This window comes from Trachemys scripta, chromosome 21 (genome assembly GCF_013100865.1).
Source record: "Trachemys scripta elegans isolate TJP31775 chromosome 21, CAS_Tse_1.0, whole genome shotgun sequence".
NCBI lineage: Eukaryota > Metazoa > Chordata > Testudines > Emydidae > Trachemys > Trachemys scripta.
The window spans coordinates 14,967-42,052 of record NC_048318.1 but is presented as its reverse complement, the minus strand read 5'-3'; the positions used below and the strand labels follow the sequence as shown (position 1 = coordinate 42,052).

The 27,086-nt window shown below is 46.4% G+C and overlaps 1 protein-coding gene across 1 annotated transcript in view; it reads left to right on the top strand.

Annotated features, from left to right (window-relative positions):
- LOC117868550 (nectin-3-like) overlaps nucleotides 1-26,748 on the top strand; it is a 56,472-nt gene extending 29,724 nt beyond the window's left edge. The window contains 5 exon segments of the mRNA XM_034754605.1: nucleotides 1,157-1,274; nucleotides 13,159-13,310; nucleotides 25,769-26,116; nucleotides 26,119-26,234; nucleotides 26,236-26,748. Of these exon segments, the coding sequence (XP_034610496.1) occupies nucleotides 1,157-1,274; nucleotides 13,159-13,310; nucleotides 25,769-26,116; nucleotides 26,119-26,234; nucleotides 26,236-26,361 (860 nt within the window). The 3' untranslated portion in view covers nucleotides 26,362-26,748.
- The last annotated feature ends 338 nt before the right edge of the window (nucleotides 26,749-27,086 follow it).

The following is a 27,086-nucleotide window of genomic DNA, read 5'->3' as shown; positions in this document are numbered from 1 at the left end:
AATAGTGTGCAGTCTGGAGAGAAAAAAGCTGCATCCTTACATTAGTGATGACAATAGCTGAAGAGAGACCGGCCTAATAGGAAATTACCAGTCTCTGTAATGTAACCTTTCTGGCCGAACCCAGTAGCAATAACCAATCCATAATATGCCTCAAACATACATTAATAACACTAAACTATATAAGAGTTGGAAAGATGTGGCTTCAGTGAGGAGAAAGAGAGAGAGATTTCAAGCCTTGCTCTCCTTTTCAACCTTTGTGCCACCTGCATTTGGAGGAAGTAGTTGAACCTGCTGTCCTGGACTGAGAGCAACTATCCTACTCTGAATTCTGACCTCAGATTACTTAAGTGTACCATACCTTTATTTTTTACTGTAGCAGACCCTTTCAATTGGTGTGTCCGTTATATTTGAATGGTTACATTGTGTTGTAGAATACTGTGAATTTGCCCCAAGCACACCAGTTGAAGCCTTCCAATAAGTGTGTATTTAAAACTGTCAGACATTTTCTACAGCTGGGTTAGTGTGAGATTCTGTGGGCAAGACTGCTGTACTGAGGGGTTGAAAGAAGTTGGGAAGATGGGATTCAGATTGGAGCCATTATCACTATTAATTGCTTTTTGAGTCCTTTGAAAAGAAATAAAAAAAAAATTAAAAATAGAATACGCTAAAGTTCCTTGTTGGTTTGACTAGCAGTATTAACATAGGCACAGTGCCGATACCTACTACAGTATAAATCATTAGCCAGAAGTTACTCATGTCGTATGTGCAATTCATCATTTACCACCGTGTAATATGAATTTTTTTGAATTCACAGAATTTGGTATATTTGAACTATTGACATTAGCAATGCATTATGCTAAAAATTGGCATTGTTGAAGTAAAGACTATAGAATTATCTCCGCTCGTTTCAGTTAACAAACTAAAAACTTATGGGACCCACTGATTTGCTTTATGTTAAGCCTCTGATGCCAACAACCCATGTGTACATGTAATTTACTAAGCTTTCCAGGTAGGACTACCATTGCTCATTGGAGATTAAGCACTGCCATACTGTTAGTTAAATACAACATGCAGACATCTCATTCTAAGCAATGCATGTCTCCTTTTAAGTAATGTACTTTGAATATTAGAATGTGAAATGACTCATATTTTATAGATGCCCCTGAAGTTTCAGTAACTGGGTATGATGGAAACTGGTTCATTGGAAGAGAGCATGTTCAGCTCCGGTGTAATGCTGATGCAAATCCACTGCCCATGGAATTTACATGGACCAGGTGAGTGTTCATGAAAACGAAAGATGCATTTTTCCATTTAAGTACACAATTTATATTTTAATAAAGGAAAGTTTTGAAGAGTGTTACTGGCTTACGACCTAATGGAAACAAGGCCCTTTAACTGCTGCTAGCTTGTCTGGCTTCAGTACATGACTAATGCACATTCTATGTAGTTAGAAATGACTGCTATTGAAATATGTCCCATACTGATGCCTTAGACATATGGATCTAGTTTTAAAAGATATGTTAATCTTCTCAGTGAAGGGGCTTTCATAACACTTAAACCAATTCCCAGATTTAATTTCATTCCTCATGTGGTATAGAAAAGTCTAATGTGGTTTGTAAAAGCAGAGAACTTAATTTCAAGAAATTGTAGGTGGAACTTGTATACAAATTTCTTGTAATAAACTCTTTGGCAGAAACTTAATCGTTATAAGAATGCCGACTTTAAAAAGTTGAGATTGCAATTTATTGGCAGGATACTGGGCTACAATGCAAAGGATCAGACCGGTATTATGCAAGGCCGGAGAGCTGGGTCATGTGTGGGATATTTAATTGTACTTGCTTCTGAAAAATGAACAAAGTAGTGGCATTATGGGGAAGGCAAAGGTAGAATCTCATCTGTACCTCTTTGTCCCAGAAAAAACTTCAATTGAAGTTGATTTCAAATCTAGTTTAAATTCTAAATAATGCCTTTGAAGAAATACAGAATTGAACATGTGCAGAATAGCTGTATTTTTGCGTTTTGTCCCACTGAATTTTAAGGTAAAGGGGCTAGGTTATATTCTAAGTAATAGTAAAAACAGATGCTGAGCGATCTTAATAACCTGGAAGTAGACGGACAAATCTGCACACAACGAGGTTAATGAATCCTTGTTTGGCTGGGGAGATGACAAATGACTGTGTATTGCGGCAGTGTGTTGTGTTCACGCAATGAAATGACAATAGAAGTTCATGCATGTACAATGAAAAATAAGTTAATCAAGTACAGATTTGTGCCTGTTTAGCCATTTGACTCCTATGGTGGGAAAACTTTGAGATTGGCAAGCAGGATAGCTATTAAGCTGCAGAAATAAAACATTTCTTTAGTTGTCTAGCAGTCACTGGCCTATAGTCAACAAGATCTCAAGTGGAAGAAAGTCTGAGGATGTTCATTCACTGTACATGTTGAATTTTTAGGGTGCTGTTCATGAAAAGTTTTAGCAGGTGACGTTGCATGGCAGACTGTGTTGACACTTCACTCATGGAAATCACACACACACATGGACACACACACACATATATTCTTCTTTGAGTAGTGTCCCTGTGGGTGCTGTACGTCAGTATACGCTGCCTGCTCGTGCACTCTTGCTCAGCGATTTTTGTCAGTGGTGTCCCTCTTCACCCTCATACCCCAATAAACGGCCGGTGTCTTGCAACAGAGTAGTCCGTGCCCAGTAGTTGAACTATGCAGCTGGCTACCCTTGGCTTTCTTATGCCTCTCTGCTGCTTGGGAGAAATCCACATTCCCTCTAAGGTAAAGTCTACTTAAGATTTAAAAATAGATCTAAAAAATTGAGGTAGGAAAAACATACATTCCTATTTATGTAGTGCTTTTTGTGACCCACGCAGTGAGTCACCCCCAAATATATTGTTTCTTCTTCGAATGATTGCTCCTGTGTATTCCACAGTAGGTATGCGTGCTCGCCACGTGCACCGTGCACAGGTGCCGGAAGTTTTTCCCTTAGCAGTACCCATAGTGGGGGAGCACCGCTGCGTCCCCTGGAGTGGTGCCTCTGTGTCGCGCTATAAGGGAAGCTGCACACTCCCCTCACCCTCAGTTCCTTCTTGCCGCCAGTGAAGGTAGTCAGAACTTTGTGCTCCAGCTCTGCTGTAGCGCTTCTAGCCTTAATAGTAGAACTCTTCATCGTAGATTGCTTCTCTAGTTAGTTGCCTGGCTTGGTGCGTGCCCCAGGCTTCAAGTCGTGCGACTCCTGTCGCAGTTCTATGCCCAGGAGCAATCCATAAACTCAGTGTCTTCGCTGTCAGGGCGAGACTCACGTAAGTGAGCCTTGTAAAATCTGCAGATCGTTCAAATCTAGAACGAAGCGTGAAAGGGACATCTGTCTCTGGGCCCTACTAATGGAGTCAGCATTGGCCCCGGCACCGACACGCCGACCCGACTTGGCTTCGAGCGCGTTGTCGGTGCAGAGCGACATCTCATCAAGTGCTCCCCCACTAAGAAGCAAGGGAAGACTCAGTGGCGCCGAAAGACAGGGGTGAGGCCGGACCCGAGTTGGGGAGCCCGTGATCTCCCTCGGGACCCAGACCTCTGATTCGCGCTGAGCGGAGTAGTCCGTCCCGTCTGCGTATGCCTCTCCTGCGTTGAGGATACCGTCGACGCTGGAGGCAGTGCAGGCAGCGCGTGATATCCTCGCCCTTCCGGTGCCAGGCATGCCGCCCGAGACGGGCCCCCGATCCCGAGGGAAGCCGCCGCTGGGAGCTCATCAACCCTCCCCGGTCCGGCATAGCCCCCTCTCTGGGGATGAGGTACCTACCCGTCCCGCGAGGCCATCTCATAGCCTGCGTCAGACTTCCACTCCGTTGGCCGATTCGCCTGAGAGCGAGTCCCGAGGGTCCACCACGACCCAGAGGGATCGCAGGCACTGAGACAAGAGGCGTCGATGATCCTCTTCCTACCGAAGTTATAGGAGCAGGTATAGACGCCATCGGCACCAACGCTCAGATTCGAGTGTTTGCTCCGACAGACTTCCTGCTCGAAGCGCCCCTCGACAGTCACCGGCACCGAGGCATCGTAGCTATGGCCGACGGGGAGAATCTGGAAGCAGTACCTCTGATGGCTACAGGTTTTGTTGTCGAGGTCTAAATCTCGGGGCTGGCACCGATGTTGCTGTGAACGCTCCCGACGCTCGTAGGGCACCGTGCGTTCCTCAGCGGCTTTGGCTTCAGCACCCAGCCGCCCGGTCCCCGGGCCGCGCCACTCCTCATGATCAAGCGGCTCCGCTAGCCCCCCTGCTGGTCAGTAACAAGGGGCACCTTGGCAAGGGTAGTGGTGTCCATGGGTACCATGGCCCCAACTACCTGCACCGGCGAGACCCCGTTTGGTGGCTGGGGCATTGCAGATACACTCAACATCCCCGCCTCAGCACCGGGAAAAGTCAACTGGCACCGAACCAGCTGCTCCGGGCTCGGACTTGGGGGCTGAATCACCGGTACCGCCCGACGCCCTGGGTGCAGACCCAGTCCCCTCTCCAGCACTGGAGGAATCCATAGCGGCACCCCCACCCGCCTTGCAGGAAGATTTTAAGGCTCACCAAGGGCTCCTTAGATGGATGGCCTCGAATCTCCAGCTCCAGGCTGAGGAGATGGAGGAGCCGTCGGACACCCTATTCAACGTGTTGTCCTCCTCGACACCGGGCCATGTGGCCCTACCTCTCCACCAGGGGGTGGCCAACATATTGACCTCACTTTGGCAAACCCCGGCTTCCTTGGTGCCTATTTCTAAATAGGTGTAGAGAAAGTATTTTGTGCCAGCAAAAGGGCACGAATACTTGTACTCTCACCCGGCACCTAACTCTCTGGTGATGGAGTCTGTAAACCACGAGAAAGGCATGGCCAACCCGTGCCCACAGCCAAGGATAAAGACGTCAGGAGACTAGATACCTTCAGCAGGAAGTTTTATTCTTAGGTGAGCTTCCAGCTCAGGGTGGCAAACCACCAAACCCTACTGAGCCGGTATGATTTTAATTTGTGGGAGTCCCTGCCAAAGTTCGAACCTCTTCTCCAGGAAAGGGACAAGAAGGAGTTCAGAGCTTTGGTCAACAAAGGAGTGGCTGCAGTGAAAGCGGCCCTCCAAGCGGCTTCAGACGCAGCAGATACAGCGGCCTGTTCCTTGGTCTTGTCTGTTGCCATGCGCAGGGCATCGTGGCTCTCGCTATCGGGGCTGTCCGCGGAGTCCCAGTCCCTCATGCAGGACCTGCCTTTCAACAGGAAGGCCCTGTTTGCGGATCAGACAGACACACGTCTGCACGGGATGAAAGACTCCCGCACCACCCTGCAAACTCTGGGCCTATATGTCCCACCAGCTAAGGACAAACCTAGGCCACAGACCTCGGCTCCTCCAGCTGGAGGCAGAAGATATGAGCCACCACCTAAGAGGCCGAGGGAGCAGAGATGTAGGTGCCAGTCCCGCTCGGCCCCGTGATCTGGCCCCTCCAAGGGCAAGAGGCAGGGGAAGAGGCGCTTTTGACTCTTTGAGGGGAGCCACCAGGGAACGCCCCCAGTTAATAAAGTTCGTGTTCTGCAACCGTTTATCTGCCTTCCAAGTGCAATGGTCCCGTATAACGTTGGACCAATGGGTCCTCAGCACCATTTCCAAGGGTTACATGTTTCAGTTCACTTCGTCCCGCCCCCACCGGCCCCCGCCCCGGAGGTTCACGGGGATCCGGAGCATGCACTCCTACTAGACCAGGAGGTGACGCACCTCCTCACCTTGGGTGCGGTGGAGAAAGTACCTCGGGAATTCCAGGGCAAGGGTCTTTACTCCCGGTATTTCCTGATCCCGAAGGCAAAAGGCGGGCTCAGGCCCATCCTCGACCTGCGGAACCTCAACCAGTTCATGGTCCATTACAAGTTCCTCATGGTTTCCCTGGCCTCTATTATTCCATCCCTAGACCCGGGGGATTGGTTCGCAGTCCTGGACCTCCAGGATGTATATTTCCACATCCATATTTTTGAGGGTCACAGGCGCTTCCTCCGCTTCCTGGTAGGGCAGGACCATTACCAGTTCATGGTCCTCCCCTCTGGCCTCTCCACGGCCCCCAGAGTTTTTACCAAGTACGTGGCGGTAGTGGCAGCCCACCTCAGGAGGAACGGGCTGCCAATTTTCCCCTACCTGGATGACTGGCTGCTCAAGGGCAAGTCTCGGTCCCAAGTGCAGGCCCAGATGAAATTCCTGCTGGCCACTTGCGAGAGTCTAGGCCTAGTGGTAAACAAGAACAAGTCCACGTTAGTGCTGGTTCAGCGCATACACTTCATAGCAGACTGTTAGTCTCAGTGGTGGCCATGGCTTCCCTCTCCCAGGACAGGTTCAAGACACTCAGAAGTCTCATAGCCTCGGTCACGGTCTTCCCCGTGACGACGGCAAGGGTGTGCCTTCAACTCTTGGGACACATGGCAGCATGCACCTCGTGGTGTGACATGCAAGGCTCAGAATCAGGTCCCTCCAACTCTTGCTGGCCTCCCAATATTCCCAGGCCAGGGACGGCCTGGACAAGGTTGTCATGTTACCTCCCAACGTAGTGGCCAACCTGCAAAGGTGGTCCCTCCCAGGCAACATGTTACAAGGGATCCCCTTCCAAGAAACCCCTCCCTCACTAGATCTGGTGTCGGACGCCTCGGAACTGGGGTGGGGAGCCCATGCAGGGAGCTTCCAAACCCAGGGCAGATGGTTGACCTCGGAATTGTCCCTGCATATAAACGTCAGGGAGCTCAGGGCGGTGCGCCTGGTGTGCATAGCTTTCTGCCGGCACATACGGGGGAAGATGGTCAGAGTCCTCACAGACAATACGGCCGCGATGTATTACATCAACAGTCAAGGGGGCACGCGCTCCTCGGCCTTGTGCCAGGAATCCCTGCACCTATGGGAATTTTGTAAAGTCCACGATATTTCTCTGAGAGCCTTTCATCTACCCAGCATGCGCAATACGTGAGCCGATCACCTCAGCAGGGTTTTCTCCCACCAATACAAGTGGTCACTCCACTGGGAGGTCGTCTGGCAACTCTTCCGAGAGTGGGGAGCTCCTCAGGTAGATCTCTTTGCTACCGCCCAGAATTGTCTCTGCCCCCAGTTCTGCTCCAGGGCAGGTGCAGAAAGGGGGGTGACCCGGACGCTTTCCTCCTCCGGTGGTCCGGCCAATTGTTCTATGCCTTTCCACCGTTTCCACTGATAGGCAAGGTCCTACAGAAAATAAAGGTAGACAGGTCGAGGGTCATACTCATAGCCCCGGATTGGGCCCGCCAGTATTGGTACGTGACCCTCCTGCAACTGTTAGCAGCCCCCCTATGGTGGCTGCCGCTCCGCCCGGATCTCCTTTCCCAGGAGAGGGGATGCCTCCTCCATCCCAACCTGGCCGCTCTTCACTTGACAGCTTGGCTGCTCCATGGTTAAATGAGGAGGAGGGAAGGTGTTTGGAGGATGTCAGGCGAATTCTGCTGGAGAGCAGAAAGCAGTCCACACGGCGGACCTACCTGGCCAAATGGTTTAGGTTTTCTAGATGGGTGGGGGAGCGGGCCGCCTCCCCTTCATCCACATCCCTCCAACTTATTCTAGATTACCTCTTGTCTCTTAGGACCCAAGGTTAGCTCCAGCCTCCGTCAGGGTACATTTAGCGGCCATTTCAGCCTTGCACCCTCCGGTGCAGGGTCACTCAGTTTTTTCCCATGAGATGACCTCCCGCTTTTTAAAGGGACTAGACCATACGTTTCCGTGCGCCAGGGCCCCGATCCCACAATGGGATCTGAACCTAGTGCTATCCCGCCTCACGGGTTCTCCCTTTGAAACTTTGGCCACGTGTTCTTGGTCCCACCAGTCCTGGAAAGTGGCTTTCTTGGTGGCTATCACCTCAGCCCGTCTGGTCTCGGAGCTTAGGGCCTTGACCTCAGAACCCCCGTATACGGTCTTCCATAGGGATACGGTCCAGCTTCGCCCACACACTGCGTTTCTCCCCAAGGTGGTCTCTGGCTTCCATATGGATCCAGGACATTTTCTTACCGGTACTCTGTCCTAAGCCCCATTCCTCCAATGAGGAACGCCGCCTACACACGCTAGACGTACATAGGGTGCTGGCCTTTTACCTGGACCGGACCAGGCCTTTCAGGAAATCCTCGCAACTGTTCACTGCACTGGCTGAGCGTATGAGAGGGCAACCGGTCTCCACCCAGCGCCTTTCCCGCTGGATCACCTCCTGCATACGCACGTGTTATGACTTGGCTGAGGTTCCCCCAACCGTCTATCGTAAAGGCCCATTCCATGAGAGCGCAGGCCTCGTCGGCCGCCTATGTAGCCCAGTTCCCTATACAGGACATACGTAGGGCGGCCATGTGGGCCTCTGTCCACACCTTTTCCTCACATTATGCAATCATCTCCCAAGCACAGGACGACGCTGGGTTTGGTAGGGCGGTACTCCGCCCCAATAACCTTTAAACTACCCGCCTCCATCAGATATAACTTGGATTCGCCTATAGTGGAATACACAGGAGCAATCACTTAAAGAAGAAAGGACAGTTACCTGTTCCGTTACTGGCGTTCTTCAAGATGTGTTGCTCCTGTCTATTTCACACCCTGTGTTCCTTCCCCTCTGTCGGAGTTGTCTGGCAAGAAGGAAGCGAGGGTGGGGGGGAGTACGCAGCTCCCCTTATAGCGCAATATAGAGGCAACACTCCAGAGTTCGCAGCGGAGCTCCCCCACTACGTGTACTGCTAAGGGGAAAACTTCTGGCACTGGTGCACGTGGCGAGCACGCACACCTACTGTGGAATAGACAGGAGCAACACATCTCAAGGAACTCCAGTTATGGAACAGGTAACTGTCCTTTCCATTGACCAGCTGTGCTTCAGCAGTAACCAAAGACGCTAAACTTCCCAAGAAAAGACCCCATTCTCCAGAATCAGATGAAAAAGGGAAAGTCACTTCCTTGATCTGAGTCTCAAGGGACCTCATATCCAAACACAGATATTGCTGAGGCTCCCTTTCCCGCAGTACTGTGACCACAGTAGCATACCTAGAAGTCATCTAGAGAGCTTCTGACACTGGCGTTCGACTCAGCCTTCATTTTGAGATTCGGAGGCAAAGTCCTTATTGGTACAGTCTTCCATAGCCTGAAGTGAAAAGTGTACCATACCTATTCTGGTGCTGCATCTGGCACCGCCCCATATGCTTACTCCCGAGAAAACACATCCACACGTCCTGGTCCTGTCCAGACTCCTATCTCACAAAGACCTCCGAATCCTCTAAGAGCCCAAATCACCATTACTGAAAGGTACTGAGAGGCACTCCCCACTGGTACCAGCTCATTTCTCTGAGCTTGCTTACCCTCCATCCTCTTCTTCGATGGTGACTTACCCTGTGGTAGCAACACCATCCCCACACAGGCTCTTTGAGAGAGACTTCAAGCTGGTACTGTTCCAAGATTCTCTGGAACTTCTTCATCAGCCTCTTTCTAACCCCAATTTTTATGTATGTGCAGGTATCCTTCTAGGGCCCCATACCAGTCTGTCCATGAGTACCTACAACATTTTCCTCCCCATTTGGATAACATCCTCTGATTCAGGTGTCTGTATGAAGTTCCTTCACCTTCCAACCCTTCTCCCTAGAAACTGTCATTGAAGAAGGAGCACATAGCAAGAAATATACCGGTTAACAAAGCAAGGATAATGTTGGGATCTTGCACTATTCCTTTATGCCTCATCAGAGTGCGCTTGCTGGAACCCATGGGCTTCTTATGGCTACCTTTGTTACCAGGATGCTATCCCAAGAATTTGCTTCAGGAACATCAGCCAGTGCATCTAGGTTGTGCCCCACAGACCCATCCTCTACAGCAGGAACCAGTGTAAGAGGAAGAAACCTCACCTTCCTGCAAATCCTCCTCATCAGATGAGGGTCATGCCTACTTCAGCATCCTGTCCTACTGACTTTAAGGCCTTTTAAGAGTCCATGAAAAGGGTAGGAGGCACCTTACAAGTCCTGGTAAAGGAGATTTGGATTTCCTGACGCTCCTTGTTGGATAACCTACATTCACCTCAGGGCAAGATTGTCTTGCCCATCTGTGAAGCTTTGCTTATTCTATTCCATGGCAAATGGAGTGTGGTGAACTCCATCCACTGTTACACTTCTGTATAGATGAGTCTACAAAAAGTATTCTATCCCTCCCAGAGGCTCAGTATTTATTCTCTCAGCTCTCTGGTGGTCAAGACTTCTAATGAATGGAACAGACCGCATTAATCCTGTTCAACACCATTGGACAAGGATCTAAAATGATTGGATCTGCTGGGTCATAAGAATTGCTAGTTGGCTTCCTGGTAGTTCAGAGTGGCCTGTTATCAAGTCCCGATGGTTAAATGTGACTTCAGTTTATTACAAATTTTCATCTTATTGAATATGTGCCTCAGGAGCAGAGAGAACAATTTCAGGCCCTCATTGCAGAGGGTCAAACAGCTGCCAACGCATCTCCCCAGGGTTTGTACAATTGTCAGTTGCATATAACGGTCTATGGTTATGGCAGTAGTCCTGTGCCAACCTTCCTAGCTGTGGTTTTCAGGCCTCCCGTGGGAGGTACAAAATACTATAGAGGACCTTCATTTTGAGGGCCCTCAAGTTGTTAAGTGACAACCTGAATGGGTCCCACCATTCTCTGAAGAACTAGTGGGTGACACTAAGTTCTCTAGGCAGCTGTATACCTGCAAATAAAGAAAATACATCCGGTTACAGACAGCTCAGCAGTTTTGCCCAGTCCACTACCAACCTATGAGAATGGCTGAACTTCCCCAGCACATGCACATGCAGAAGAGACCCAAATTCCCTAAAGAAGGAGTTTCCCGTTCAGCAACCTCCCAGCCAGTGACATCTTCAATGTCTGTTTTGATCCATTGGTTGATGGTGGTAAACTACTTCTTGCTGTGGATCTTATATTGCACTTATTCCCCTCCCGCCCTTATGGGGAGTCTCTCTCCTATTACCCATCTTCCTGGGAGCTCATCACTTTGGACAGATGGATCCTAGAAGCAATTTTCACAGGCTTCTCCATCCAGTCCAGCTCCTTACCATCCCATTCCTCTTTAGGGACCCTTCTCACCAAGACTTCTTAAGGCAGGAGGTAAAATTCCTCCTGGCTTTGGGGGAGATTGAAGCTGTCCCATCAGACTTAATTGTGAGAGGATTCTGTTTCATCAGGATAGAATTCTCTTCTTGGTATTTTCTTGTCCAGAAGGCAGCCCATGAGGGGTGTGGGGAGCAGACCAATTCTGGACCTCAGGACTTAAAACACCTCCATCTGCTCCTGATCGTTCAGAATATGATCCTAGGACCAATAATTCCCTCTGTCTGGGAGGCTTTATTCCTTGATGTGACGAAGTGGGGGACTGATCCCGAGAGAGAGTGGACCCCCGAGAAGTGCTGTCTCACTGAAAGGGGCACCCCCCCATGGAATACATGGGGCCAAGAGTGGGCATGATCTGTGAGTCCGTGACACTTGAACCTTCAGGATTCTTGTTTCAATGTCGCCATTCATCCCTCACACAAGCAATTCCTATGCTTTGTGGTAGGCAAGGACCACCTTCCCATAAAAAGGTTCTGCACTGCAAAGTGTATCAAGAACCTATTCAACCTCTTCTCTCCTATCCAGGAACTAACACCAGCATGGGACCTCATTCTAGTTATCAACGCTCCAAGGAAACCTCCATTCGAACCTATGGGGAGTTGTTCCCTCCTTCATTTGGCCCCTAAGGCCTTATTCCTCGTACCCATTATTTTGGCCAGGAACGTAAGAGCTTGGAACCTTTTTGGTGGACCCAGTGCTCTACCAAAATAAGGTGACTTAGTTCCTAAGTCTTTTCTGAATTGCATGTTAAGCAGGAGATTAATCTACCAGTATTTACCCCAAGCCTCACTCTTATAGAGAAGAAGTGAGCCACCATACACTTGACGTTTAAAGATCTCTTGGCTTTTACCGTGACAGGAGTAGGCCCTTTTGGGTTTCCCCTAGACTTTTCATCTCTGTTGCAGAAGGAATGAAAGGGGACATCTGATCTGCACCCAGGGGCTGTCCAAATTGGTTGAAGGTTGCATCCTCTCATGCTACGAAGTTTCATTGTTAATCCACCATCTTCCCCTGACAGTTACTGCTCATTCCACCAGGACTCACTCTAGCCCCTGTCAAATATATACCCATTTCAGACATTTCCAGGGCAGCCACCTGGTCTTTGTGACCCATGTTTTACCAGCATTACACTCTTTCATGCCTGCCTCCAGGAAAGACATGGCCTTTGATGTTGTCCTGTGATCCATCCTGAATCCACTTCCTCGGCACCCTGTTCCCTGATGGGAGTCTGCTGACATGGAGCACCCATAGGGACACTACTCAGGTAATCTCTCCTCTTTCTTTACCTTGTATAGTAACTGGAGTTCTTCCAGACGTATGTCTCCAAGGGTATGCCACTACCCAACATCCTTCCCCTCTGCCTCGGAACCTGTCTTGAAATATTGGTGGTTGAGAAGAAATTGCACTGGCATTGGGTGTGCCCTCCCTATATATTCTTGAATCAAGGCACAGGGGTGTTCAGGGTTCAGATATGGATCCATAGACACTGCTGAGTGAAAACTCCTCTCCGGGCATGTGCATATCCTAATGTGGAGCACACATTGGGGAGGGGGGGTACCTTTCGAAGAACTCCAGTTAGTGTAAAAGGTAAATAACCTGATTTACCTCTCTGCCGGCTGCCCTGGGCACCCAAAACATACTGCCGGGAAGGGTAACCTGACCGCTCTTATGGCTTCTCTTTGCTTCCCCCATCAGAAAGGCATTTTTCTGCAGGGAAACAAAGAAATCTGTGGGGAACATAAATTATGTGCAGTGGTGCAGAATTCTCCCAGGAGTAAAAGTTTCAAAATTCCAACAGACTTGTAGTAGAAACAAACAAATTGACATGACATTGATATTATTCCTTTAACTGAAAGAATTTAATGTAACACAATAATTGCATTCCACAGAGCAAGCTATTTTAAACATAAAATAATTATAGTTAAACTTTTTCAGATAATAAATTTTGCATTTAAATTTTATTGTGTACATTCTGAGAATGCTTAAACTTCCAAATATTGTCTAATTCAGGTTAGATGGGCAGTGGCCTGAAGGTTTAATGTCTTCAAATAATACTCTGCATTTCAACAGTCCATTGACTTTCAATTATACTGGGACTTACGTCTGTAAGGTGACCAATTCCCTTGGACAAAGAAGTGATCAAAAGACGATCTACATTTTAGGTGAGTTGTTGTTTCTCCCTTCACTTCTTACGCATGCTTTGTTTAAAATACTGTGTCAGAAGTTGGATTAGGTGTCTAGTTGAATGTGTTTTTTAGCCATGTTCTATAACAGGTTACCTAAAACTCAGTCTTTGATTAAAGATCATATAAAACTGGGAAGGACAAATGGAAATAAACCATTACCCTACTAGTATTGCTACTATTTCTAAGGGCTAATATCGTTGTTCCATCATGCATGCTGTCTGTAAATCGTAGTACTTAAAAGGACCACAGTAGTGTCTGAGATGATGTACTAGCCCTAAGTGCTGGTAAGGAGTTAAATAAAATTGCAGAGTTGGGGGCGGGGGGAAGAAATGTTATAAAACCCAAGCTTAAAACGCTTTCCTGAGGGAGTCTGGTTTTATTCCTTTATCCTCAGCTGAGCTGGTCAGAATAACAGTGACGCTGCTCATACACTCCTGTGGAGCAAGCATAATGCTAATTACAGGGGGCAGAAATGGTTAGAGAACCTGGCTCCACCTGCCCCTTCCCGTCTGTGTGGTACTCTCTTGAGGGTGGAGTATTGCTGTTGGCAGACTTTTAGTTAGTATTTAAATCATGAAAGCACTTATTACAGTGTTTCCGACGGTAAAGAATTTCAGTAGCAGACAGAAGTGCCATGTTACCATAGTACATATTCCTTAGAGTATAGCAGCATATTGAAAGAGTACCAGGGCCTAATGAAGATCATATGCAGTAGCATCAATAGTAGAGCTGAGACCCAACATTATTATATTACCATGATGATGGGGGTAAACTAAATGGAATTACTTAATTTTATCAATAGGTGCAAATGTTTCAATTAACAGGTGGTAGCAGTATTCAGAACTTGAACTATAAATTCATTTTATTTTTTCTATGTTCTTGAGGGCAAATCTTTATGGTAAGGTCTGAATCCATTCTTATCTCAGTAGCTACTATGCTAGTGGCATTGTCACTAATGAAAACTACTGATTCAGCCTGTAGACCACTGAGAGTGAGTAGTGACGTAACTGCCTCTTTGGCTAACAGAGCAGAAAAATTATCTTTCTTGGAGGCTGTGAATGGAGAATGAAATTGAGCAAGATGGCACCAAACAATCCACATATAAAACATTGAAGTCACACTCTCTGTATGCCAATTACATACTTGAGCAGGCTTCACTACATCATAGCAGAGTGGCACATGCTGTATATCTCAGAGCACGTTGACTATAGTCGAATGGGATGGGAAGGTGAGCCATGTTGAACTCGGTACAGCTTAATCTAGCTTGGGGAGAATTCAGACAATACTGTCAAAGGTGGAATTTCAATATTTTGAACTAAATTGGTATAAACATTGTGCAAAATATTAGTGTTAAAAAACCCTTTGAAAATAACATTTGAAGAAGCTTGTAAGTGTAAGGTCATGCATTTAGGGATTAATAACAAGAATTTTAGTTATAAGCTGGGGGCGCATCAATTGGAAGTAACAGTGGAGGAGAAGGACCATAGAGTGTTGCTTGATCACAGGCTATGACTATGAGCCGTCAATGTGATACAGTAGAGATAAGGAGGTGTTCGTACCGTTATACAAGGCACGGGTGAGACCTCATGTGGAATACTGTGTGCAGTTCTGGTCTCCCATGTTTAAGAAGGATGAATTCAAACTGGAACAGGCTACTAGGATGATCCAAGGAGTGGAAAACCTGTCTTATGAAAGGAGGCTTTTTTAGCTTAACCAAAAGAAGGCTGAGGGGAGATATGATTGTTCTCTATAATATAAATATTTCAGAGGGATAAATACCTGGGAGGGAGAGGAATTATTTAAGCTCAGTACCAATGGGGACACAAGAACAAATGGATATAAACTGGCCATCAGGAAATTTAGACTTGAAATTAGATGAAGGTTTCTAACCATCAGAGGAGTGAAGTTCTGGAACAGCCTTCCAAGGGCAATGGCGGGGGGGAGGGGGAGAGGAGGAGGGGCAAAAGACACATCTGGCTTCAAGTCTAAGCTTGATAAGTTTATGGAGGGGATGGTATGATGGGATAGTCTAATTTTGGCAATTAATTGATCTTTGACTATTAACGGTAAATATGCTCAATGGCCTGTGATGGGATGTTAGATGGGGTGGGATCTGAGTTACTACAGAGAAGTCTTTCCTGGGTATCTGGCTGGTGAGTCTTTCCCATATGCTCAGGGTTTAGCTGATCGCTATATTTGGGGTCGGGAAGGAATTTTCCTCCAGGGTAGATTGGTAGAGACCATGGGGGCTTTCACCTTCCTCTGCAGCGTGGGGCACGGGTCACTTGCTGGAGGATTCTCTGTGCCTTGAAGTCTTTAAACCATGATTTGAGGACTTCAGTAGCTCAGACATAGGTTAGGAGTTTATTACAGGAGTGGGTGGGTGTGATTCGGTGGCCTGCATTGTGAAGGAGGTTAGTCTAGATGATCATAATGATCCCTTCTGATCTTAAAGTCTATGACTCTGACACAAAGCATCAAATTCCTAGGAAGCTGTGTTAGATTCCAAGTTGGTGATGACATGTCTATTGCATTTAAGGAGTCCTGACACTTCCCATTCTTATTGGCAAAGGAACTGTGAGCAGTAGGGGTGGTCTTGGCTATGACGGTTGCCAGGGCTCTTACGGTGCCGGATCAACCCCAACAGAACAATGCTATTAATAAAAACACTCTCATGTGGGACATGTATACCAAGAGCAGAACCTGTGGACAAAATACCTAGGAAAGTTTGTTACCATCAGTTAGGTAACCATACTACTTCGCTGATATTAACATCAGCGTGGATCCCATGAACTGTTCTTCACCCATTTCTTCAATCTTTAGCTACCACGGGCTTGAAGTTATAAGGGACCTGAGGGAGGGTCACGGCCATTCCACTCCCTATACCCTTGCAAAGGAGTATGAGGAGGGACGGGGCACACGTGCAGCCCCCATGGACAGTGTTCATTAAAAAAAAAGTCATGTACAGTGGGATCTGCACTGACAACCTCTTAAAACCCCAACAAAAAGCAAACCTCCAGTTATTGTAGGATAAGTTAAGTTACTTGTAGTTCAGAAACTTTTCTGCCCAAGCTAAATTCTTCCAACAGATCCTGGGAAATGGCTGTCCCATCATTTTGTTCCAGTCTTTAGCAATACATTTGAAGAGGCGGTGGTATAGATAGGCATTCCTAGAGCTCTAAAGATATTTCAAGTGTACACACCATAGTTGTATTGTGAAGCCCAAAGGCCCCGGCATTTTGATTGAAGGGTGATATACAGCGTTCCTGTAGGCAAAAGGATAAACATTGTAGTTGGCATGTCTGGTGGTGTCTGGAACATGATTCATGGAATGAAACCAGACTTCCTGTACAAGGACATCGGGTGACATTGTGGGAGGTGAGCATCTGAGCTTCAGCTGCGGAAGATCTGCAAAGTAAGTTTTGATTACATTGGAGGCATCCTTTGGTAGGAAGATGCAATTGGGTTAGTGCCTAGATAATTCCTTATAAAACTTTTGCTTTATATCGTGGGTAGGAGGGACTTGTGCTTCTTCCTATTCTATTGTAATAATTTAAAAATTTGCTTTGCTTCTTGCCCACCATCCCATTTCTTTGAATCATTGCTTCAATTCTTAAAAGTAATTTTTACTATAAAAAAACATGGATTTGCTTAAATCTGTTTTTTCCAAAGGTATGTTTGAATCATTGCTTACTACCTTTCTTTTTGTTACGAAGAGAGAAGTTATGCAGCAGAATGAGAAATTAGTGTTACATGATTTTCTTCTGTTAGCAGCTTGTCTCCTTATTCAGCCCACCCTGATAGTCTAATAAGAAATGGATTTTTTTCTCGAGAGACTTAACTTTAATTACCTTAAGGTTACCATCTGATTGCTGTTATTGTGTTGCTAGAGTGTTCCTACAGCTCTGGTAGAAATCTTCTAGTGACTTGAGTTGAAGGGTGCAGCTTAATCCTGGAGTCTAAAGCAACAACTTTGGATCATTTTAGAATTCCACAGGTGAGAGGCATTATCTATTTATTTTAAATAAAGAGAGATGCTGCGAACAGAAAATGAGAGCAGAAATTTCTCATTCTTGAAAGACAAATTACGTATTGAACAGAAACGGTAATACTCCATTGTAAGCATTCAGTTGAAGGGTGCTTATTTGGGGTTCCGGTCTGTAAGCTAGGAGAAGCAAAAGTAAGTGGTGTGACAAAGTTCCTCCTCTATCTTGGTGGGTCTTGTGCTTATTGGCGGATTTTCTTGCCTCAGAGATTCACCATGTGGGTTGGGGAACAGCCCAGAGACTTTCCCCTTTGGAAGAACCCACAGTCCAGGTCAGTTGGGAGGTTTGGGGGGAACCTGGGCCCGCCCTCTACTCCGGGTTCCAGCCCAGGGCCCTGTGGACTGCAGCTGTCTATAGTGCCTCCTGTAACAGCTGCATGACAGCTACAACTCCATGGGCTACTTCCCCATGGCCTCCTCCAAACACCTTCCTTATTCTCACCACAGGACCTTCCTCCTGGTATCTGATAATGCTTGTGCTCCTCAGTCCTCCAGCAGTACACCTTCTCACTCTCAGCTCCTTGTGCCTCTTGCTCCCAACTCCTCACACTCCCACCCCAAACTGAAGTGAGCTCCTTTTTAAAACCCAGGTGCCCTGATTAGCCTGCCTTAATTGATTGTAGCAGCTTCTTCTTAATTGGCTCCAGGTGTCCTAATTAGCCTGCCTGCCTTAACTGGTTCTAGCAGGTTCCTGATTACTCTAGTGCAGCCCCTTCTCTGGTCACTCAGGGAACAGAAAACTACCCATCCAGTGACCAGTATATTTGCCCTCTTCCAGATTCCTGTACTCCACTGGTCTGGGTCTGTCAGATATCCCTCCCCCCTGGTCAACGCCAAGGGGTTGGGCAGTTTGGGACGTGACAAGCCATCGGCGTTGCCATGATGGCTCCCTGCTCTGTGTTGCACACAGAACTGGAAAGGTTGGAGGGATGAACCCTGGAGGGATGACCTTCTGGTCACCCTTGTGTTCTTCTCCTTGTTCCGCTGCATCCATTGAAGAGGGGCATAGTCGGTCACAAGGACAAATCTGCGCCCGAGCAGGTAGTAGCGCAATGTTTCCATGGCCCATTTTACAGCGAGGCATTCTCTCTCCACCACTGCATATTTTTGTTCCCTTGGAAGGAGTTTCCAACTGAGGTATAGAATTGGGTGTTCCTTCTCCCCAACCATCTGTGATAGAACGGCCCCCCAACCCTACTTCCGATGCATCCGTCTGCGGGATAAACTCCTTGGTGAAATCAGGGGCTATCAGTACGGGATTATTGCAGAGGGCAGTCCATAGGTCTGTGAATGCTTCCTCTGCTGCGTCAGATCATCTCACCAGATCAGATCCACGGGCTTTCACTAGGTCTGTCAGGGGGCTTGCCCTTGTGGCAAAGTGGGGGATAAATCATCAGTAATACCCCACCACACCTAGGAACGCCCGGACTTGTTTCTTGCGACTTGGTCGGGGCCAATTTTGGATGGCCTCTAACTTGTTCACTTGGGGTTTTACCAGACCTTTTCCCACAATGTAGCCAAGATATTTGGCCTCGATAAACCCTACAGCGCACTTGGCAGGGTTTGCTGTAAGGCCAGCTCGCCTGAAGGTATCAAGGACTGCCTCCACCTTCTCCAGGTGGGTTTCCCAGTCTGGGGTATGAATGACCACATCGTCCAAGTAGGCAGCAGCATAACTGTTATGCGGGCATAATAGCTTGTCCATGAGGCGCTGGAAGGTAGCTAGGGCCCCATGTAGTCCAAAAGGGAGGAGAATATATTGAAAAAGACGCTCTGGTGTAGAGAACGCAGTCTTTTCCTTTGCATCTTCTGCAAGGGGAATCTGCCAGTACCCCTTTGTCAAGTCTAGGGTACCGGGCATTACCCAGACGGTCCACTAGCTCATCTATGCGAGGTATGGGGTACGTGTCGAACTGGGATACTTCGTTTAGTCGCTGGAAGTCTTGCAAAATCTTGTGGTGCCATCAGGTTTGGGCATCAGCACGATTGGGCTGGACCACTGACTGTGGGATTCTTTGATGATCCCCAACTCCAGCATTTTTTTTTACTTCTGCTTTTATTTCCTCCCTTTTTGCTGCTGGCACCCGATAGGGCCTCATTGTTACTCTGGCTCCAGGGTTCATGACGATGTGGTGATACGTCTTGGTTGTTCGACCCGGTTTTGTCGAGAACACATCTTGGTTCCGGAAGATCATCTCAGACACCTCATTCTTCTGGTCTGCTGTTAAATCAGGAGACACTCTCAGCTGTTTGGAAGGCATGTTTTCCTGAGTTAGGTCTTTTTGGACCATTGTGCATGCCTCTTGTGCATGCCAGGGTTTCAGAAGGTTAACGTGATAAATCTGTTCTTGTTTTCTGCATCCTGGCTGCCGCACCTTGTAGGTTACTTCTCCCACGGGTTCAACCACCTCATAGGACCCCTGCCATTGGGCCAGAAGCTTGCTTTCTGCCGTGGGTACCAACACCATAACCCGATCCCCTGGTTGGAACTGTCACACTTTTGCCTGGCGATTGTAATGGGTTCACTGGGCCTCCTGTGCCTTCTCCAAATGTTCCCGTACAATAGGGTTAACCCGGGCTATCCGGTCTCGCATCTGCTTTACATGCTCTATTATATTTCTCCCCTCATTGGGTTCCTCTTCCCAGATCTCTTTGGCAATATCTAGTATGCCATGGGGGTGACGCCCGTATTATAACTCAAAGGGGGAAAACCCAGTTGAGGCCTGTGGTACCTCCCAGATAGCGAACATAAGGTAGGATAGTAGGGTGTCCCAATCCTTCCCATCCCGACTTACCACCTTCCTTATCATAGCCTTGAGGGTTCGGTTAAACCTTTCTACCAACCCATCAGTCTGTGGATGGTAGACCGAAGTTCTCAGGGTATGTATATGGAGCTGCCTACAGAGGTCCTTCATTAGCTTCAACATAAATGGGGTTCCTTGGTCGGTTAATATCTCCTTCGGTAGCCCCATTCGGGCAAAGATCCCCACCAGCTCTTTGGTTATAGTTTTAGAGGCCATGTTCCGCAGGGGGACAGCTTCTGGGTAGCGAGTAGCATAGTCCAAAACAACAAGTATATATTGGTGGCCCCGAGCCGTCTTCTCCAGTGTCCCACTAGGTCCATGGCTATTCACTCGAAGGGGACCTCTATGATGGGAAGGGATACTAAAGGTGCCCTCAAGTGGGGACGGGGACTGTGTAGTTGACACTCCAGGCAGGAGGCACAGTACCTCCGCACTTCTTCATGTACTCCGGGCCAGAAGAACCGTCGTAGGACTCATGCCAGGGTCTTCTCTACCCCTAAATGCCCACCAAAAAGATGACTATCAGCAAGACTTAATACAGCTTTCTGGTGTTTTTGAGGTACTAGGATCTGCTGTACCTTCTGCCCCTGTACTGGTGCAACCCGGTATAAGAGATCCTTCTTCATTATGAAGTAGGGTCCTGGTCCCTGGGTTTTTCCTTCCACAGGGACCCCATCTATTTCAGTCACCTCCTTCCTAATGTTGTCATACCTTGGGTCTTCTGTCTGGTCCCATCCAAAATTTCCTCTCCCGGGGCTAATCTGCACAAGATCTAGGGGCCCAGTCTCTGTTGCCTTTACTGGTTCAGAAGCATTAGGGTGGGGGTCAGACTCAGGTGCTTCTCCCTCCTGCGTGGCCTCCTTTTCAGCTGCACGGGTTTGCCTACCTACAAGAGTGACCCTCTGGCTTTGGGTCAGTATTCGGGTTCCCAAGGCCTTAGCTGCCCTTCTTTTCCTTTTTCTCTTTCTACCCTGTCTGGGAGTGGAGAACAAATCTGGGAATATTTCAGAGAAGATTGCGGGTTGACAGTTTGCTGTGGATGCCTCATCAATTTTAGGGTCCCCATCTTTCTCCAATCCCCCAACTGGGAGTAAGTTTCCAAACCCTGGGAAGTCCCTCCCTATGAGCACCAGGTATGGGAGTTTAGGGACTACACCTGCTGCTACCTCAATAGTGTTCCCTTGGATCTTGATTTTTACTGGGATGGTGGGGTAGTAACTAACTGTCCCATGGACACATGTTATCCCCGTATGTTTAGCTGACTACACTTCACGAGCTTCCCTGAGATAAGCGTGATAGCACTCCCCGAATCAACCAGTGCTGTGGTCCCTACCCCATTTAGTTTCACTAGTCTGGTATACATATGTGGGGTTAGTGAAACCCCCACAAGGGTGGATTAGGGAGCATGGGTCTGCCCAGTTCCCCAGGTTACACTTCATAGGCTCCTCAGCATTGGGACACTGTGCAGCTATGTGTCCCCACTCCCCGCCGGCATAACATCTGTATGGAGCCCTAGGCGTTACCCGGTCTCTTGGTTTGGGCAGTCTAACATCACAATCCTCTTCTCCCTCAGTGCTCCGACTCTTTGTGGCCTCTAATGGGCCTTCACCCTCTCTTTTTTCCCACCTGTGCCCTCCTGGTGGCCCAGTCACCCAAACTTTAGGGCTTGGTGCTGCTAGTTTAACCTGGGGTGCCTCTTCCTTAACTGGTCGGGTCAGCTCCCTCGCTGCCCTTCACGTCTCTCAGGGCAACAACCTCATCATAGGTGGATGGTTCGTTCTGGCTTACCCAGGCACGAAGGTCTGGTGGTAGTCCCCTCATGTATTGATCGATGACCAGAACCACTAGTATCTCTTCCGGACTCCGGGACTCTGTTTGCAACCACTTTCGTGCGAGATGGATGAGGTCATACAATTGGGACCGCGGGGTTTTGTCTTCCTGGTACCTCCAACCGTGATACTGCTGGGCCCGCACTGCTGTCGTTACCCCAGATCTGGCCAGGATCTCTGCTTTCAGCTGGGGGTAGTCTGCCGCAGCCTTTTCAGGCAGATCATGATAGGCCTTCTGGGCCTCCCCACACAGGAATGGGACAAGGATGCCAGACCACTGATCTCGAGGCCAGGCCTCCCGTAGGGCTGTCCTCTCAAAGGCCAGAAGGTATGCCTCTACATCATCCTCCCGTGTCATTTTCTGCAACCAGTGGCTGACCCGTATGAGCCGCGTCCCATCATGGCCGCGATTCAGCTCTGTAAGGGACTTTACCTGGTTTACCAGTTCCCGCAACATAGCTCGGTCTTGAGCAGCCTGGCCCATCAGCAGGCGATTAGTCTCTTGCTGCAGCCACACTGCCTCCTATTGGGCGGCTGCCTGGACACGGGTAGCCTCCTGCTGGGCCGCCGTAGCTTGTATCCATTGTGGTGAAAAAAATAAACCCTCTCCTTTTTTTTTTGTTTTTTGTTTAAATCACCCTCCTTCTTCCGCCGCGCTGTGCACCCCAAGGTCCCACTCTTAACACCAGTGTGACAAAGTTCTTCCTCTATCTTGGTGGGTCCTGCACTTATTGACGGATTTTCTTGCCTCAGAGATTCACCATGTGGGTTGGGGAACAGCCCAGAGACCTTCCCCTCTGGGAGAACCCACAGTCCAGGTCAATTGGGAGGTTTGGGGGGAACCCGGGCCCGCCCTCTACTCCGGGTTCCAGCCTAGGCCCTGTGGTCTGCAGCTGTCTATAGTGCCTCCTGTAACAGCTGCATGACAGCTACAACTCCATGGGCTACTTCCCCATGGCCTCCTCCAAACACCTTCCTTATTCTCACAACAGGTCCTTCCTCCTGGTATTTGATAACGCTTGTGCTCCTCAGTCCTCCAGCAGCACACCCTCTCACTCTCAGCTCCTTGTGCCTCTTGCTCCCAGCACCTCACACTCCCACCCCAAACTGAAATGAGCTCCTTTTTAAAACCCAGGTGCCCTGATTAGCCTGCCTTAATTGATTGTAGCAGCTTCTTCTTAATTGGCTCCAGGTGTCCTAATTAGCCTGCCTGCCTTAACTGGTTCTAGCAGGTTCCTGATTACTCTAGTGCAGCCCCTTCTCTGGTCACTCAGGGAACAGAAAACTACTCATCCAGTGACCAGTATATTTGCCCTCTACCAGACTCCTGAACCCCTCTGGTCTGGGTCTGTCACAGTGGGTTAAGGCAGATCATTAGCTTTATACAAAATTAACTGTATTTCTTCATTAGTTAGCATGTGCTGAAATAGAAATAAAAGTTAAGGAAGCTCTTAGGCCAGCAGTTCTCAACCAGGGGTATGTGTACCACTGGAGGTATGTAGAGGTCTTTCAGGAGGTACATCAGCTCATCCAGATATTTGCCTAGTTTTACAACAGGCTACACAAAGCGCACTTAGCAAAGTCAGTACAGACTAAAATTTCATACAGACAGTGACTTGTTTATGCTGCTCTATATACTTTACACTGAAATGCAAGTACAATATTTATATTCCAACTGATTTATTTTATAATTGTATGGTAAAAATGAAAAAGCAAACAATTACTCCATAAGTGTGCTGTGGCACTTGCAATTTTATGTCTGATTTTTGCAGGCAGTTAGTTTTGCAGTTAAGTGAAACTTGGGGTACTCAAGACAAATCAGACCCTTGAAAGGAGTACAGTTGTCTGAAAGGATTGAGAGCCACTGTCTTAAGCCAAATTTGTCAAAATGGACTAATTATTTTGTGTGCCTCAATTTTCAGGTGCCCAATATGAAACACTGTTTCACTGGGTTGGGTATGAGATGTCTGCAGTTCGCTAACAACAACAACAAAAAACAGTAGTGTTTACTTGCTTCTGGAAGTTTTGTCCTTGAGCTCTTACAGCAGCAACAGTGGAGTTATTCTGGCCTCAATATTTGGTAGTTGAGGGAGGAAGGAGCGGGGGGAACGGGGTTGTTCCTTTATTTCAGAAAAAGTTAAATTTACAAGGACATTTAAGACAGAGTTCAATTTTAGAAAATACTAGAGAAGCTTTAATAGCAGTTGCTTGTTAGGAGTATGAATTGTCAGGTTTCCAAAATAAGTAGCTCCTAGATAAAAGTAGGTACAAAATACAAGTATTCTGGATTATATTTTCTTGAGACTTGAACACACACAAATAAAAACTGAGGCAATAATCCCATTTTATTGATACTTTAAGATAGCTACATCGTGCAATCCTTTTAGACATTCAGGTTGTGGAATATAACATAAAGAAACTTGTCTACAATATTACATATTCAAATTAATCTTACTAGTTCAGGTTTTCAACTAACCATATCTTATAGATCCCTTAACACTATATAAATCAATTAGCAAAAAATCTGCAGTTGACACTGGTTTTACTTCATGGCAAATGGAAAATGCTTTCCAAGCAGCAAACATTGCTTACTTGTGAACACAAATGGAAGAGTTTAAAGGATGAAACTTCAGAAAACAATTCTCTCCGGTCAGGAGAACTAAGGAAGGATTATAGCACTATCTTTTATTTCTTAAAGACTTGAGTTTGCCCCCATTACCTGGTTCTGATGCCATCTGAAGTGTTGTAGATATGAATGTAACCTTTATTTCTTTAATAGAACAAACAGTTGTGCCAGCCTTGATTTGGGAAAAAAAGAATTGATTTCAGTCTCTGCCTTAAATCGAAGGATGATGATGATCCTGGTAAATTGGGGTTGTTAAAACCTCTATCCTTTTTCCTTTATAGGATGAAACAAATTTTTTTCACTTCAGGTTGAACTTCTGGATCACTAAAATCATAATCTGAATTCCTTTTGTTCATTACACTGCTGACATCATTCTCTTAAAAGGAAATTCATAACCAAAGAACTGCACAACATAATTTAACCTTGGAGTCCTTCACCGTTCCCCACTTAAGCTGTTGAGGTTCTGTTAACACAGTCAACGTTTTGGGGAGAATAATTAAAATCAATAACTTACTTTTTGCTAACTTAGCACACAATGTATAGTTTTTCATTCTTTACGAGTTTGCTTCAATGCACTGAACAACTTTAATATTTAATAAAACTTGAAGTAAAAAGTGAAGATACTGTTTGTCCTTCGGCTGTATTATTCTTATCTTTGGCTGAGAAATTGGTTAGTGGTTTGTTTTATTTTGGTTCTGGTGTTTTGTGGTATATAATATCCTCCATGGATGAGATAAAACTGGTTGGAAATAGTAAACTATAAAATGTACATAAACTGAAAGGAACTTCTCCATTCTTTCAGAAGAATTAATGGTTATTTTAAAATTTGACAGTGATTGCTTTTGTGCTACAAAAGCAGTTCCCCACTCTGCTTATCGTATAGCCCAAAATGAATACACAGAAGCCAATTCAGAATTAGTTGAAAAACTATCATCTGTATTGCAAAAGTACTTTATAATTGCTCAAACTTCTTAGAAATGTAAGAATGAAAAACTATTGTCTATTGGTAGAGAACAACATATTTACATGTTCATCAACTTGGCTTTCTTATAAACCCTCTACTGATTTAGCTTGCATTGACATTCTTTGCCTTTTCTGTGTCTTGTCTACCCCATTCCTCTTTCCATTAGATCCTACTACTACTACTACACGACCACCCACGGTCCCATGGCATCCTTCGACTGACGGCATCAGAGGTTTAGCAACAGAACCAAAACTAATGCATTTTCCAACATCAACCTTGTCTTCCAGCATTGCTGGCAATTGGGATACCATCATCACTAGTGCAGTCGGTGGGACTCTCTTTCTGATACTTGTAAGTGTTTTGGTTGGAATTATCTACTATAGGAGAAGACGGATGGTGCGTCGTTACTACTTTGCTAGGAACTACATTCTACCATCAGATATGCAAGAAGAGTCTCAAATAGATGTTCTCCAATCAGATGATGTGGACTCTTATCCTGACAGTATAAAAAAAGAATAAAACATCCAGTGAGCAGTTTAATAGCAAAAGATTATTTAGAAGACCCAGACAATCCAGAATGGAACAATGTAGACAGTATTAACAGATCCCAAGAATGGTATGAAAGACCAATTTGATTATTATGAAGGAGGAACACTGGGAATGCAGTACATGGGTGGTAAATGTTATGATGACAATGAAGAAGACTTTGTGTCACATGTAGATGGCTCAGTAATATCCCAGAAGGAGCGACATGTGTAGTAACCACTGATACAGTTCCATTCATTAGTTGATCACTTTCAGGTTGTTTATATTTTTACTTGAGGAAAAACAGGCTTTTTGAAGTTGATTTTCAAGCTTTTGATATTGTAAAAATCTGGGTTAAATGTATCTGAGCTGCTTTATGATTTTTCAATGCTGTACTACTGTCTTTGAAAATATTGGAATGTTGATACATAATGCTTTATTTGTCTACTGCACATGTAAGAACCAAGTGCTAATTAAGTTACCATACAACAATGTTAGAGTGAAAAAGCAACTCTCTTGGCTTTGTGATTTAAAAACAGTTTACCTGAGACTATGATCAAGTATGATCAAGCACATTTTTTTTTATATATATACACATTTTAGACAAAAAACGAGTGAATTCGTCTCAAAGCTGAAGTTAATCTAAGGTAAATTCAATTCTTAAAAGTAATTTTTACTATAAAAAACATGGATTTGCTTAAATCTGTTTTTTTCAAAGGTATGTTTTACTTTTCTACACAAAAATGAATACCTCTTTGTTTTAATGAGCCTTCCTGTAATGCATAGTTAGTGGTAACTTTTTTTTAAAGAAAACATGTTGCATTGAAAAAGTTAGAATTCTCAATGAAGGCGTTTTAGAGGAATAACAATGAATATATGGAAAGTTTTGTCTTGTAGCTGATTTTTGAGAACCATTTTTTTACATTACAGTTCATTTCCAAAAAATATTATTATAGTCC